The sequence below is a fragment of the Oncorhynchus mykiss genome, chromosome 30 (genome assembly GCF_013265735.2).
Source record: "Oncorhynchus mykiss isolate Arlee chromosome 30, USDA_OmykA_1.1, whole genome shotgun sequence".
In the NCBI taxonomy this organism is placed as follows: Eukaryota; Metazoa; Chordata; class Actinopteri; order Salmoniformes; family Salmonidae; genus Oncorhynchus; species Oncorhynchus mykiss.
The window spans coordinates 25,806,964-25,822,267 of NC_050570.1; the positions used below are offsets into that span (position 1 = coordinate 25,806,964).

General features: G+C 44.5%; 1 protein-coding gene across 6 annotated transcripts in view; it reads left to right on the forward strand.

Annotated features, from left to right (window-relative positions):
• LOC110521611 (ras-specific guanine nucleotide-releasing factor RalGPS2) overlaps positions 1-15,304 on the forward strand; it is a 136,062-nt gene that overhangs the window by 117,522 nt on the left and 3,236 nt on the right. For 5 of the 6 annotated variants that reach the window (XM_021599289.2, XM_021599288.2, XM_021599290.2 and 2 more), the window contains exons 10-17: positions 4,837-4,974; positions 5,064-5,154; positions 5,272-5,475; positions 5,673-5,824; positions 5,909-5,963; positions 6,374-6,451; positions 10,028-10,133; positions 14,678-14,770. In XM_021599289.2, coding sequence (XP_021454964.1) covers positions 4,837-4,974; positions 5,064-5,154; positions 5,272-5,475; positions 5,673-5,824; positions 5,909-5,963; positions 6,374-6,451; positions 10,028-10,133; positions 14,678-14,770 — 917 coding nt within the window. The remainder of the gene's footprint in view (positions 1-4,836; positions 4,975-5,063; positions 5,155-5,271; positions 5,476-5,672; positions 5,825-5,908; positions 5,964-6,373; positions 6,452-10,027; positions 10,134-14,677; positions 14,771-15,304) is intronic. The other variant, XM_021599291.2, reaches the window with a different exon arrangement.

The following is a 15,304-nucleotide window of genomic DNA, read 5'->3' on the forward strand; positions in this document are numbered from 1 at the left end:
AGGGAGAGGAAAGGAGGAGGTATCTCATTTATTTATATATCACTCGCGCACACACACACTTAAGTTGGAGTCATTAAAAGTCATTTTTCAACCGCGCCAAAACTATAATTTGTTAACAAGAAATGTGTGGAAAGTCGGTTAGGACATCTACTTTGTGCATGACACGTCATTTTTCCAACAATTGTTTACAGACAGATTATTTCACTTATAATTCACTGTATCACAATTCCAGTGGGTCAGAAGTTTACATGCACTAAGTTGTCTGTGCCTTTAAACAGCTTGGAAAATCCAGAAAATGATGTCATGACTTTAGAAGCTTCTGATTGGCTAATTGACATAATTTGAATTGGATGTGTACCTGTGGATGTATTTCAAGGCCTACCTTCAAACTCAGCGCCTCTTTGCCTGACATAATTTGGAAAATCAAAAGAAATCAGCCAAGATCTCCACAAGTCTAGTTCATCCTTGGGAGCAATTTCCAAACGCCTGAAGGTACCACGTTCATCTGTACAAACAATAGTATGCAGGTATAAACACCATGGACCCACGCAGCCGTCATACCGCTCAGGAAGGGAGACACGTTCTGTCTCCTACAGATGAACGTACTTTGGTGCGAAAAGTGCAAATCAATCCCAGAACAATAGCAAAGGACCTTGTGAAGATGCTGGAGGAAACGGGTACAAAAGTATCTTAATCCACAGTAAAATTAGTCCTATATTGACATAACCTGAAGGCTGCAAGGAAAAAGCCACTGCTCCAAACCCACCATTTAAAAAGCCAGACAAAGGTTTGCAACTGCACATGGGGACAAAGATTGTACTTTTTTAGAGAAATGTGCTCTGGTCTGATGAAACAAAAATAGAACTGTTTGGTCATAATGACCATCGTTATGTTTGGAGGAAAAAGCAGGAGGCTTGCAAGCCGAAGAACACATCCCAACTGTGAAGCACGGGGCGGCAGCATCATGTTGTGGGGGTGCTTTGCTGCAGGAGGGACTGGTGCACTTCACAAAATAGATGGCAACATGAGGAAAGAAAATGATGTTGCTTCAATATATCCGCATCTCAAGACATCAGTCAGGAAGTTAAAGCTTGGTCGCAAATGGGTCTTCCAAATGGACAATGACTCCAAGCATACTTCCAAAGTTGTGGCAAAATGGCTTAAGGACACCAAGTCAAGGTATTGGAGTGGCCATCACAAAGCCCTGACCTCAATCCTATAGACAATTTGTGGGCAGAACTGAACGTGTGTGCGATCAAGGAGGCCTACAAACCTGACTCAGTTACACCAGCTCTGTCAGGAGGAATGGGCCAAAATTCACTCAACTTATTGTGGGAAGCTTGTGGAAGGCAACCCAAAACGTTTGACCCAAGTTAAACAATTTTAGTCAATACTACCAAATACTAATTGAGTGTATGTAAACTTCTGACCCACTGGGAATGTGATGAAAGAAATAAAAGCTGAAAATCTCTACTATTCTGACATTTCAACATTCTTAAAGTGGTGATCCTAACTGACTTAAAACAGGGAATTTTTACTTGGATTAAATGTCAGGAATTGTGAAAAAATGAGTTTAAATGTACTCGGCTAAGGTGTATGTGAACTTCTGGCTTCAAGTATATGTGTATACATACATACATACATGCATGCACGCACGCACGCACGCACGCACACACACATACATACAGTGGGGCAAAAAAAGTATTTAGTCAGCCACCAATTGTGCAAGTTCTCCCACTTAAAAAGATGAGAGAGGCCTGTAATTTTCATCATAGGTACACTTCATCTATGACAGACAAAATGAGGAAACAAATCCAGAAAATCACATTGTAGGATTTTTAATGAATTTCTTTGCAAATTATGGTGGAAAATAAGTATTTGGTCAATAACAAAAGTTTATCTCAATACTTTGTTATATACCCTTTGTTGGCAATGACAGAGGTCAAATGTTTTCTGTAAGTCTTCACAAGGTTTTCACACACAGTTGCTGGTATTTTGGCCCATTCCTCCATGCAGATCTCCTCTAGAGCAGTGATGTTTTGGGGCTGTTGCTGGGCAACATGCACTTTCAACTCCCTCCAAAGATTTTTTTATGGGGTTGAGATCTGGAGACTGGCTAGGCCACTCCAGGACCTTGAAATGCTTCTTACGAAGCCACTCCTTTGTTGCCCAGGCGGTGTGTTCGGGATCATTGTCATGCTGAAAGACCTAGCCACGTTTCATCTTCAATGCCCTTGCTGATGGAAGGAGGTTTTCACTCAAAATCTCACGATACATGGCCCCATTAATTCGTTCCTTTACACGGATCAGTCGTCCTGGTCCCTTTGCAGAAAAACAGCCCCAAAGCATGATGTTTCCACCCCCATGCTTCACAATAGGTATGGTGTTCTTTGGATGCAACTCAGCATTCTTTGTCCTCCAAACACGACAAGTTGGGTTTTTACCAAAAAGTTTTATTTTGGTTTCATCTGACCATATGTCATTCTCTCAATCTTCTTCTGGATCATCCAAATGCTCTCTAGCAAACTTCAGACGGGCCTGGACATGTACTGGTTTAAGCAGGGGGACACGTCTGGCACTGCAAGATTTGAGTCCCTGGCGGTGTAGTGTGTTACTGATGGTAGGCTTTGTTACTTTGGTCCCAGCTCTCTGCAGGTCATTCACTAGGTCCCCCCGTGTGGTTCTGGGATTTTTGCTCACCGTTCTTGTGATCCTTTTGACCCCACGGGGTGAGATTTTGCGTGGAGCCACAGATCGAGGGAGATTATCAGTGGTCTTGTATGTCTTCCATTTCCTAATAATTACTCCCACAGTTGATTTCTTCAAACCAAGCTGCTTACTTATTGCAGATTCAGTCTTCCCAGCCTGGTGCAGGTCTACAATTTTGTTTCTGGTGTCCTTTGACAGCTCTTTGGTCTTGGCCATAGTGGAGTTTGGAGTGTGACTGTTTGAGGTTGTGGACAGGTGTCTTTTATACTGATAACAAGTTCAAACAGGTGCCATTAATACAGGTAACGAGTGGAGGACAGAGGAGCCTCTTAAAGAAGAAGTTACAGGTCTGAGAGCCAGAAATGTTGCTTGTTTGTAGGTGACCAAATACTTATTTATCACCATAATTTGCTAATAAATTCATAAAAAATCCTACAATGTGACTTTCTGGATTTTTTTTCTCATTTTGTCTGTCATAGTTGAAGGGTACCAAGGATGAAAATTACAGGCCTCATCTTTTTAAGTGGGGGAACTTGCACAATTGGTGGCTGACTAAATACTTTTTTGCCCCACTGTACATACATACATACACACATATATACACACACACACTTAGTAACTACATCCTGCTCATGTCTCCTATTTCTGACCTGCGTGTGTGTGTGTTCTGGGCACTGGGCAGGCTTTACTCTTGCATGACTAACTGCCGTCATCCGTCTGACACGCTATGAAATTACCAGCTGTTTCTCCATAACCATTTGTCTGCACTCCTTCTCTCTGTCCCGTTCTCTGTCGCTCCTTTTCTCCTTCCCTATATCTCTCTCTGGTTCTAATCAGAGTGATGGTATCTATGTATGATGTAGCCATTAGAGGGCTCCATGATAAGTGGTGCTGGCCCAGGACTAGTGTCTGCTGCTCTTGTGTTGTCAACACTGGTGGTTTGTAGTTGCACAGTTGCTTTTTACAACCACTTGGCTTTGTGTGTGTGTGTCAGAAGGAACACAACTCTTGTCATGATGGTGTGAGACATTGCCTTGCATCTGCTGCTTCTCCCATTACGAACATGAAAGTGAGGGAGGGAGAGAGATTTGGGGTTGAAGGGGAAAGATGGAGATAGAAAGCAGTAGAGAATGACAGAGGGGGAGGGAGAGCCAAGAGGACAGTGCGGGTATGGGAAAGGCATCAGAGAGGGAATACACTGAGTGTACAAAACATTAGGAACACCTTCGTTGGTTTGCCCTCAGAACAGCCTCAATTCGTCGGGCATGGACTCTACAAGGTATCAAGCGTTCCACAGGGATGCTGGCCCATGTTGACTCCAATGCTTCCCACAGCTGTGTGCTGGATGTCCTTTGGGTGGTGGAACGTGTGGAAAAACTAGCAGCGTTGCAATTCTTGACACAAACCGGTGCACCTGGCACCTACTACCATACCCTTTTCAAAGGCACTTAAGTCTTTTGTCTTGCCCATTCACCCTCTGAATGGCACACAAACACAATCATGTCTCAATCTTAAAAAAAACTTATTTAACCGGTCTCCTCCCCTTCATCTACATTGATTGGAGTGGATTTAACAGGTGACATCAATGTATGACTAACAGGATGATGGAAAATTGTGTTATCTATTAGTGGTGTTTGTGGTACACATTCCACTCATATCCATTTTATGTCTCGACTCCAGTATAATGTCTTTAGACTATCGTCAAACGATCTGTGTGTGCGTGATCAGAATGTGTTTGTTGACTCAGGAATAGGGATCAGTCAGTATGTGGTCTGGAATGTTTTCTTTGTTCCCTGGTGTTGAGTCATACCTCCAGACAGCTGGGCCTTAGCCCTCCCTTTTCTTCCCGCTAAATGAGGATGAGAGATGGAGAGGCGAGATCAGTGTGTCTGCAGGAAACTAATGCAATCTTTTTCACTCAGTCAGCAGATTCTGTTCTCTGTTTGGGTTCACGTTTGTTTGTAAGAAAGATAATGCTGAAGTTCCCATGGCAATTTGTTAGTCTAGTATGTGTCCCTGTTCTAGGATTCTACTTAACCTATCACCTCTTGTGTTTTGAGTTTTACACATGACAAGACCTTCACCATCTCTCTCTCTCTCTCTCTCTCTCTTACCCTCTCTCTGTAGGTATGTATCTGTCTGACCTGACGTATATAGACTCAGCGTATCCCTCTACTGGCAGCATCCTGGAGAATGAACAGAGATCCAACCTCATGAACAACATCCTGAGGATTATATCTGACCTGCAACGCTCCTGCACCTACGGTACACACACACACAGACAGACAGACACACACACACACACACACCCCTCCCTGCTCTATACCCTAAGACATTTCTCTCTGTCTGTACAGATATACAAGTGTTGCCTCATGTCCAGAAGTATCTAAACTCAGTCATGTACATCGAGGAGCTACAGAAGTTTGTGGAGGATGACAACTACAAGTGAGTAGTGGCTCTAATGTAAATGGAGTTTGATTAGTTTGACCCTTTATTGGAAGTCATAATCAGGTGTGTGTTATGCGGGTTCCCATGTGTTGTGTGGTGTTGTGTTGTGTTCAGGTTGTCGTTGAAGATCGAGCCAGGCTCCAGCACCCCCCGCTCCACTGCCTCTAGAGAGGACCTTATAGGTTCGGATGCGTCTGCGTCTCCTCTGTGTGGTCGTAAGGGCCCCATTGCAGACGGAACCAAAGTCCCTCCCACGCCCCCCTCCCCCCGGAACCTCCTCCCCTACGGACACAGGAAGTGTCACAGCCTGGGCTACAAGTGAGTCACCCACTACCGCAGGCTAACTTTAGCATCCATTACCACATAACATCTGAGTGCAGTGCTTCCCACTTCAGAATCTTCTGGATTCCAAGCCATAATCATCCCCATGTGCTCTTTTAGGGATTTAGCACATTTTACTGCATTGGTTCATTGGTTGTCATATGTTTTCTAATAGTTATTTTGTTTCACTGTAGTTTTATTCATAAGATGAATACGGTAGAGTTTAAGAGCGCTACGTTCCCCAATGCTGGTTCTCGTCATCTATTGGACGACAGCGTCATGGAGAGCCACACCCCTACGAGAGGACAGGCCGAGAGCTCAACGCTCTCCAGCGGCATCTCACTGGGTTAGAGACACACACACACACGCACACACAACTGTGTTTTTATTCCTGTCTTTTGACTTTGACAGTCTCTTTGTTTATCTGCAGGGAGCAGTGAGGGTTCAGAACTCAGTGAAGAGATGTCCTGGCCAGCCTTCGAGAGGTAAGTCTGAACGCACACACACACGATGATGTGTGAAGTTCTTTGAGCAAAGCTTAGCCCACAGACAAGCAGCACTTACTTCCTTGTGAACTGCTGTTCTATTAGCCTGTCTCTCTGGCTCCATGAGTGTGACCGAGATGCTATGGTAATGTCTAGGCTTCAGCTCAGTGGGTGAACACAGTCGAGTGGTGTGCAGACGACCGGGGTTCATACCCAGTAACTGGTCACATAAGCCCTTATGTCTGAGCATCTGTTGCTTTGTACCAAAAACACCAGTCCTGAAAGAATCTGAGAAGAAGAAAAAACGTCCTCAAACCAACCCTTAAAGTTGTGCTAGAATGAGCCGAGCTGAGAGAGCCCAACCTTTACTGTTCCGTGCCCCCACCCTGTCCCTGTCCTCTGCCGAACAGGACTCGGTTCTATCACTCTCTGGGCCCTGTGACCCGCGTGGCCAGAATCCCCTACAGAGGAGGCCTGAGGCCCAGCAGGTACACACACATTACCACCTCCTCTTCTACACCCCTCTCAACACCATCGCCCCCTTCTCAACTCTCTCTCCACCCTGCCATCTGCCGCCAATATCCGCTCTCTCTGCCCGAGGCCACTGTGCTGGTGTGTGTGTTGAAGGTGGTGGGAGTGTGTGTGTGTGGTATAAACGGGTGGTGGGCCTCTGGGTGACTCGCCGCTAAACCAGACCATCTTAGCAACACTCTCATTCTCCCTGTATGTCATCTCTCACACATGCAATGAACCAATATGCAATATGGAGCCTTCAGGTTTTCTAAGAGGTGACAGTGAGTTTCCAGTGTACCACACTGCTGGGAGCTCTGCCCTGTGTCAGTCAGGGATGACCTCCCACAGACTTCTATTCTAGCTCCATACAGTTCGGATGGGTGGATTCTCTCACTCTGTCTGTCTCTTTCATATATACAGTGCTTTCGGGAAAGTGTTTAGACCCCTTTATTTCCCCCACATTTTGTTAGGTTACAGCCTTATTCTAAAATGTATTTAAAAAACAATGTCCTCATCAATCTACACACACTACCACATAATGACAAAGTAAAAATAGGTTTGACATTTTTGCTAAATTATATTTTTAAAAAAATTTAAAACATCCATTTGCATAAGTATTCAGACCCTTTACTCAGTACTTTGTTGAAGCACCATTGGCAGCAATTACAGCCTCAAGTCTTATTGGGTATGACGCAATAAGCTTGGCACACCTATATTTGGGGAGTTTCTCCCATTCTTCTCTACAGATCCTCCCAAGTTCTGTCAGGTTGGATGGGGAGTGTTGCTGCACAGCTATTTGCAGGTCTCTCCAGAGATGTTTGATCGGGTTCAAGTCCGGGGTCTGGCTGGGCCACTCAAGGACATTCAGAGACTTGTCCCACGCCACTCCTGCGTTGTCTTGGCTGTGTGCTTAGGGTCGTTGTCCTGTTGGAAGGTGAACTTTCACCCTAGTCTGAGGTCCTGAGCGCTCTGGAGCAAATTTTCATCAAGGATCTCTCTGTACTTTGCTCCGTTCATCTTTGCCTTGAGCCTGACTAGTCTCCCAGTCCCTGCCGCTGAAAAACACCCCCACAGCATGATGCTGCCACCATGCTTCACCGTAGGGATGGTGCCAGGTTTCCTCCAGACGTGACGCTTGACATTCAGGTCAAAGAGTTGAATCTTGGTTTCATCAGACCAAAGAATCTTGTTGCTCATGGTCTGAGAATCTTTAGGTATATTTTAGCAACTCCAAGCAGGCTGTCGTGTGCCTTTTACTGAGGAGTGGCTTCCGTCTGGCCACTACTATAAAGACCTGATTGGTGGAGTGCTGCAGTGATGATTGTCCTTCTGGAAGCTTCCCCCATCTCCACAGAGAAACTCTAGAGCTCTGTCAGAGTGACCATCGGGTTCTTGGTCACTTCGCTGACCAAGGCCCTTCTCCCCCGATTGCTCAGTTTGGCCGGGCGGAGAGCTATAGGAAGAGTGTTGGTGGTTCCAAACTTCTTCCATTTAAGAATGATGGTCACTGTGTTTTTGGGGACCTTCAATGCTGCAGAAATTATTTGGTACCCTTCCCCAGATCTGTGCCTCAACACAATCCTTTCTCTGAGTTCTACGGACAGTCCTTCAACCTCATTGCTTGGTTTTTGATCTGACATGCACTGTCAACTTACATTGTAAACTGTCATGGTAAAACATGTAGGTTCAATGGTTGTAAAGATGGGGAGAAGTCTGTCCATAATAAGGTGCTTTTTTGACACCACACTCCAAAAAGAAAGTTCTGCAGTCTCTAGTTTTGCCCTGATTATTGTCCAGTAGTGTGGTCAAGTGCTGCAAGGAAATACCTCGTTAAGTTGGAGCTGGTCCAGAACAGAGTGGCACGACTTGCTCTTTATTGTAATCGGAGGGCTAGTATAAATACTATGCATGTCAGTCTCTCTTGGTTAAGAGTTCAGGATAGACTGACTGCATCACTACTTTTTATAAGAAACAATGTGTTGAAAATCTCATTGTTTGCATAGTCAACTTACACACAGCTCTGACGCACACACTTACCCCACAGACATGCCACTAGGGGTCTTTTCACAGTCCCCAAATCCAGAAAGCGTACAGTATTGTAGAGAACCATTATTGCATGAACCTCCATTCCATCTTATATTGCGTAATTGAACAGATAAAGCAACACCTCAAAAGCACAACGCGCCTCTGCTATTTGACTTGGATCGCTTGTGTGAATGTATTGATATATGTAGGCTACGTGTGCCTTTTTGTAAAAGTCAAAAAAATAACATTTATGTAGTTCTGTCTTTGAGCTGTTGTCTATTAATGTTCTGTATTATGTCATGTTTTGTGTTGACCCCAGGAAGAGTAGCTGCTGCTTTTGTAACTAACTAGCTAATGATGATCCTAATAAAATACCAAAAACTGTGAAACCTTATATAGACAGGTGTGCCTTTCCAAATCCTCAATTGCATTTACCACAGGTGGACTCCAAATAAGTTGTAGAAACATCTAAAGGGTAATCAATGGAAACAGGATGCACCTGATCTCTAATTTGTCTCGTAGCAAAGGCTCTGAATACTTATGTAAATATGTTTTTTTTTATACGTTTGCAAAAAATTAAAACCCTATTTTCACTTTGTCAGTATTGTATGTTTATTTTTTTTATTTTTTTATTCAATCAATTTTAGAGTAAAGCTGTAACGTAACAAAATTTGGAAAAAGTCAAGGGGTATGAATATTTTCCGAATGCACTGTATGCCTCACTGGTGTCCTTCTAGTTCCCACTGGCTGCCCTCTCCTTACTCTCTGTTGTTACAGCCAGAAAGACACTGCACTGGAACCTCCCAGACAGGAAAATATATCTGTGGAATTGATTCAAAGCAAGCCAAATACTGCTGCTACATAATTTATTAAATATGCAGATGGTGCAGTTCAGATATTGATTAATGAGGAAACTTCCCTGCAGATTCCACTTGGCACTATGTCAAAGAACATACTTTACGAATGTCTGCATGTGTGATTGTGCCTGTGTTTTGCTGCGTGTTTATGTCCTTGTCTCTGTGTCCGTTTGTGCCTGTGTTTTGCTGCGTGTTTATGTCCTTGTCTCTGTGTCCGTTTGTGCCTGTGTGTTGCTTTGTTTTTGTCCTTGTCTCTGTGCGTGTGTGTGCGCTTCTCTGTCATAGGGCTGGGCGATATATTGTGAATACCGGTATGGTACCACATACCGGTATGGATTTTTACAATGCCGTTTAACGGTATTTTGATACTTCGCCAAACTAAATGATACGTTCAACAACAGGCTCACTTTTTGTCCTAGTTTGATTGAATGTAAAACCATCAGAATGGAGAAATCCCGTTACAATCACTTAGAATTCATTTGTTGCCTTCTTACTCATGAAATATGTTTCAAACTTTTTTATTATTCATAAACAAACATACTGTCAAATACCGCCATACTGTAAAAAATGTGAGAAATATTGTGATATTATATTTTGGCCATATCGCCCAGCCCTGTGTGTGTGTTTCACCATAAGTGTGTGTTGTAATTCTGCTGTGTTCTGCTCTAGCTCTGCTGAGTCTGAGGAGTTAGCAGTGCACCTGTACCCTGGAGCCGTCACCGTGCAGGGAGTCCTACGACGCAAAACGGTCTTCAAGGAGGGCAAGAAACCCACAGTGAGAACACACACTGCATACATCAAGAACATACTGTACATTGGTCCTTCTATAAATAATAGGACTAATGTGTGACATTGGGATAAACATGTCGAAATACTTTGAAATAAAAATTGTTTATGCAGTTCCACTTGTGAACTTAAAATAAAAGTAAATATATGCAAATTGGCCCATAATTCAACTTCCACTCCACCTATACAACCACATTGGGTCTAGGACTATACATCCTTTAAGCAGGGTTCATACATACAAGTCAAATTCAATTACTTTCAGGGACTTTTTCAAGCGCTTAATTACAATTTAAGGACCTCAATGTTCTATAATTGTATATAATTCTACATATAGTGCATAAAATAGAATCCCACCTCATTACCATTTTGAGAAGAAACATTTTGTTTTGCTTTGCCAATGCATTGATATTATAATTATTACATTTTCAAATATGTAAGAATAATGTGGACATTGCCTGTAGACTGGCCAACGCAGGCACACATAATAATGCTTGATGATTTATTAGATTCAACGTGGATCCACCGGCGTAACGAATGATTAACCAAAGTATTCATTCCTTGCGAACACCTTTTTTCCAGCACTTGGGCTGCTGCATCGCATGTGCTAATACAACATAACCAGATTGTGTGTGAAAATATCAAGGCTTAATCAAACAGCTCAATAGAAAACACGAGCTGGCGCACACCCAGACAAATGTGTTTGTGTGGAGGTGCTGACTAACAGCGAATCAACTATAAACTATCAAAATAGTGTCACACCCCATGTATAAACTCCTAGTAATTTATTGGTTATTTACCAACGTTTCGGCATCACTGTGCCGCCTTCAGGGTAATGTCATGAATACTTGAACCAGGTTATGTAGACAAACAGTGCAATGAATCCAACGAATGACAATAGTGTGCGGTGTGTCATAATGATTAAGTTAATTAGTGAAACTGTTAAAACAATAGTTTGTCATATTAAATATATCAGGCTATTGTTATCATATAGCAACATACTTGAATATTGTACATAATATTAGCATCCACAGACGTTTTTTAATTACATTTCACATGTTTAATTGTTTATTATTTCATATTTGTACATGTCATCTTTTGGTTCAACCTTAGTGCATAATAAGCATCATCAACAGGGGGAACATATTGAGTGTACGCTAATAAACTGTAGAAGGAATATATAAGACTTGTTCATAAGAAGGGCCTGGGATCAAAGTCAATATTCAGACCTCTAGTGGTCAATGTTTTTAGATAGGATATCCAAATAAGCCTCCTTTTGTAGTAGTAGGATCTCAATGTTACCTCCTCCTTGGTAGAGCAACATGCTCAATGCCTGTGTATTTAAGGGAGGAGATTGGATGGTTATCTTAAACAAAGGGAGCTGCTACTGGATAGTCAATGTCCTTACGCCTGATTGAGCTGCGGTGTTTTAATTGTCTTTTTGTTTGTCCGACGTAGGCTTTTCCACATGAACAGGTGATGAGATAGATTACTCCCTTGGTCTTGCATGAGATGATACCCCTAAAAGACAGACTCAGATTTCTGAGATCTCTATACAAAAGCTGTCTGGCAGCTAGATAGTTCAATGTCCAATTTAACTGATTCATGCTTTAGCAACACTGACTGTACAAAAAAAACACATTTAAGAACTTAATATTGAGTTGCACCCCTTTTTGCCCTCAACAGCCTAAATTCGTTGGACATGAACTCTACAAGGTGTCAAACTTTCCACAGGGATGCTGGCCCATGTTGACTCCAATGCTTCCCTCAGTTGTCACGTTAGCTGGATGTCCTTTGGGTGGTGGACCATTCTTGATACACACGAGAAACTGTTGAGCTTTGCAGTTCTTGACACACTCAAACCGGTGCGCCTGGCACCTACTACCATACTACTACTACCACCTGGCCCCTACTACCATACTACTACTACCACCTGGCCCCTACTACCATACTACTACTACCATACTACTACTACCACCTGGCACCTACTACCATACTACTACTACCACCTGGCCCCTACTACCATACTACTACTACCACCTGGCCCCTACTACCATACTACTACTACCATACTACTACTACCACCTGGCACCTACCACCATACTACTACTACCACCTGGCCCCTACTACCTAACTACTACTACCATAGTACTACTACCACCTGGCCCCTACTACCATACTACTACTACCACCTGGCCCCTACTACCATACTACTACTACCATACTACTACTACCACCTGGCACCTACTACCATACTACTACTACCACCTGGCCCCTACTACCATACTACTACTACCACCTGGCCCCTACTACCATACTACTACTACCATACTACTGCTACCACCTGGCACCTACTACCATACTACTACTACCACCTGGCCCCTACTACCATACTACTACTACCATACTACTACTACCACCTACTACCATACTACTACTACTACCATACTACTACTACAACCTGGCACCTACTACCATACTACTACTACTACCACCTGGCCCCTACTACCATACTACTACTACCACCTGGCCCCTACTACCATACTACTACTACCGCCTGGCCCCTACTACCATACTACTACTACCGCCTGGCCCCTACTACCATACTACTACTACTGCCTGGCCCCTACTACCATACTACTACTACCGCCTGGCACCTACTGTTCTGTGCTCTTTCTCCAGATTTTCTCATCCCGCTCTCCTTTTTCTTCATTCATTCCCTGCTCTCTTTCATATCTGCCTGTCTTCCTGACTATCTTAGTTCCGTCAAATGAGCTTCTCTCTGCTGTCTCTCTGGGATAAACTCATCTGGACATGGTTATATACCTGAGGCTGGTAGGGCTGACGTACGTAACGTTGACAGGGTGGCATTAGCATAAGGGTTACTGTAGGTGACATAACTGTTTTCTTTGATGTAAGGACTTCCTGCTCTCTCTCTGTGGGTTTCCTCTCAGCAGATGTCATTGAACAGATATTTTATTTTCCGACCAACCAACCAGGCCTGAGAACCTCCACCCAAACCATCAATTGACATTCTCTCTCAGTCGCTTGCTCTCTGTCTGTCTGTCGCTTGCTCTCTGTCTCTGTCTGTCGCTTGCTCTCTGTCTCTGTCTGTCGCTTGCTCTCTGTCTCTGTCTGTCGCTTGCTCTCTGTCTCTGTCTGTCGCTTGCTCTCTGTCTCTGTCTGTCGCTTGCTCTCTGTCTCTGTCTGTCGCTTGCTCTCTGTCTCTGTCTGTCGCTTGCTCTCTGTCGCTGTCTGTCGCTTGCTCTCTGTCGCTGTCTGTCGCTTGCTCTCTGTCGCTGTCTGTCGCTTGCTCTCTGTCTCTGTCGCTCGCTCGCTCTGTCTGTCGCTCGCTCGCTCTCTGTCTGTCGCTCGCTCGCTCTCTGTCTGTCTGTCTGTCGCTCGCTCTCTGTCTGTCGCTCGCTCTCTGTCTGTCGCTCGCTCTCTGTCTGTCGCTCGCTCTCTGTCTGTCGCTCGCTCTCTGTCTGTCTGTCGCTCGCTCTCTGTCTGTCTGTCTGTCTGTCTGTCTGTCTGTCGCTCTCTGTCTGTCGCTCTGTCTGTCTGTCTGTCGCTCGCTGTCTGTCTGTCGCTCGCTGTCTGTCTGTCTGTCGCTCGCTGTCTGTCTGTCGCTCGCTCTCTGTCTGTCGCTCGCTCTCTGTCTGTCTGTCGCTCGCTCTCTGTCTGTCTGTCGCTCTCTGTCTGTCGCTTGCTCTCTGTCTGTCGCTTGCTCTCTGTCTGTCACTTGCTCTCTGTCTGTCGCTCGCTCTCTGTCTGTCTGTCTGTCGCTCGCTCTGTCTGTCTGTCTGTCGCTTGCTCTCTGTCTGTCTGTCTGTCTGTTGCTCGCTCTCTGTCTGTCGCTCGCTCGCTCTGTCTGTCTGTCTGTCGCTCGCTCGCTCTGTCTGTCGCTCGCTCTCTGTCTGTCGCTCGCTCTCTGTCTGTCTGTCGCTCGCTCTCTGTCTGTCTGTCGCTCGCTCTCTGTCTGTCTGTCGCTCGCTCTCTGTCTGTCTGTCGCTCGCTCTCTGTCTGTCTGTCGCTCGCTCTCTGTCTGTCTGTCGCTCGCTCTCTGTCTGTCTGTCGCTCGCTCTCTGTCTGTCGCTCGCTCGCTCTCTGTCGCTCGCTCTCTGTCGCTCGCTCTCTTTCTGTCGGTTTGTCTGTCGCTCGCTGTCTCTGTCGGTTTGTCTGTCGCTCGCTGTCTGTCTTGCTCTCCATATTTATTTATTTTTCCTTGTTTCTCTTCTGAAACAAACAAGCGCAAACAGACTTAAAGCCCCAGCCAAAAATAATGCACAGATATTTAACCACTTTACCATACCGGTCTATGTAGTTGGCCTAAACGTTATGTCTGTCTCCAGTGATCGCCTACTGTTAGAAGCATATAACCAATGTGTCGTATGATTGTGTACTGTATTTTGCGCTCAATGCTGCCCTGAAACTAGTTGTTGGGACACGGTGCATCAATAAAGTTGTATTGAATTAATAGACTGGAGTAATTGACTACTGTGTGACCTCTAAACCCTGACCCCTGGGTGTTTGTAGGTGGCGTCTTGGACCAAGTTCTGGGTGGCTCTGTGTGGAACTCAGCTCTACTACTACCATGCCAAGTCCCTAAAGGCCACTGAGAGAAAGCACGTAAGTCTCTCACTCCTTCACACCCAACCTTCTCAACACTCTCACTGTACACATCTCCCTCTCACCATCATCCCTTTTCCCTCCCTATTTCCTTCTCTCGCCCTCCCTCATCTCGCCCTCCCTCATCATCCCTCGCCCTCCCTCATCATCTCTCGCCCTCCCTCATCATCCCTCCCTCTCGCACAAGCTTGATGTGGTCATTGCGTAGTAGGAATATGGGACAAAATACTAAACCTTTTGACTACTTTAATACACTACGTGAATTTGTCCAATTACTTATGACTTGTTCAAATGAGGGGGACTAGATACATGGAGTGCTTTCATTTCTAAACGTTAAAACGTATGTATGTAATATAAATACCATCAAATAAAAGGTACTTTTGCTTCATATGAACCATTTCATATCAAATGTAATTTTGCCTTCACTCCAGATACGGAGGGGTATGTGCCATTTTAGCAGATGCTTTTATCCAAAGCAACTTAGTTGTGTGTGTGTGTGTGTGTATACAATTTTTAGGTATGGTTGGTCCCGGG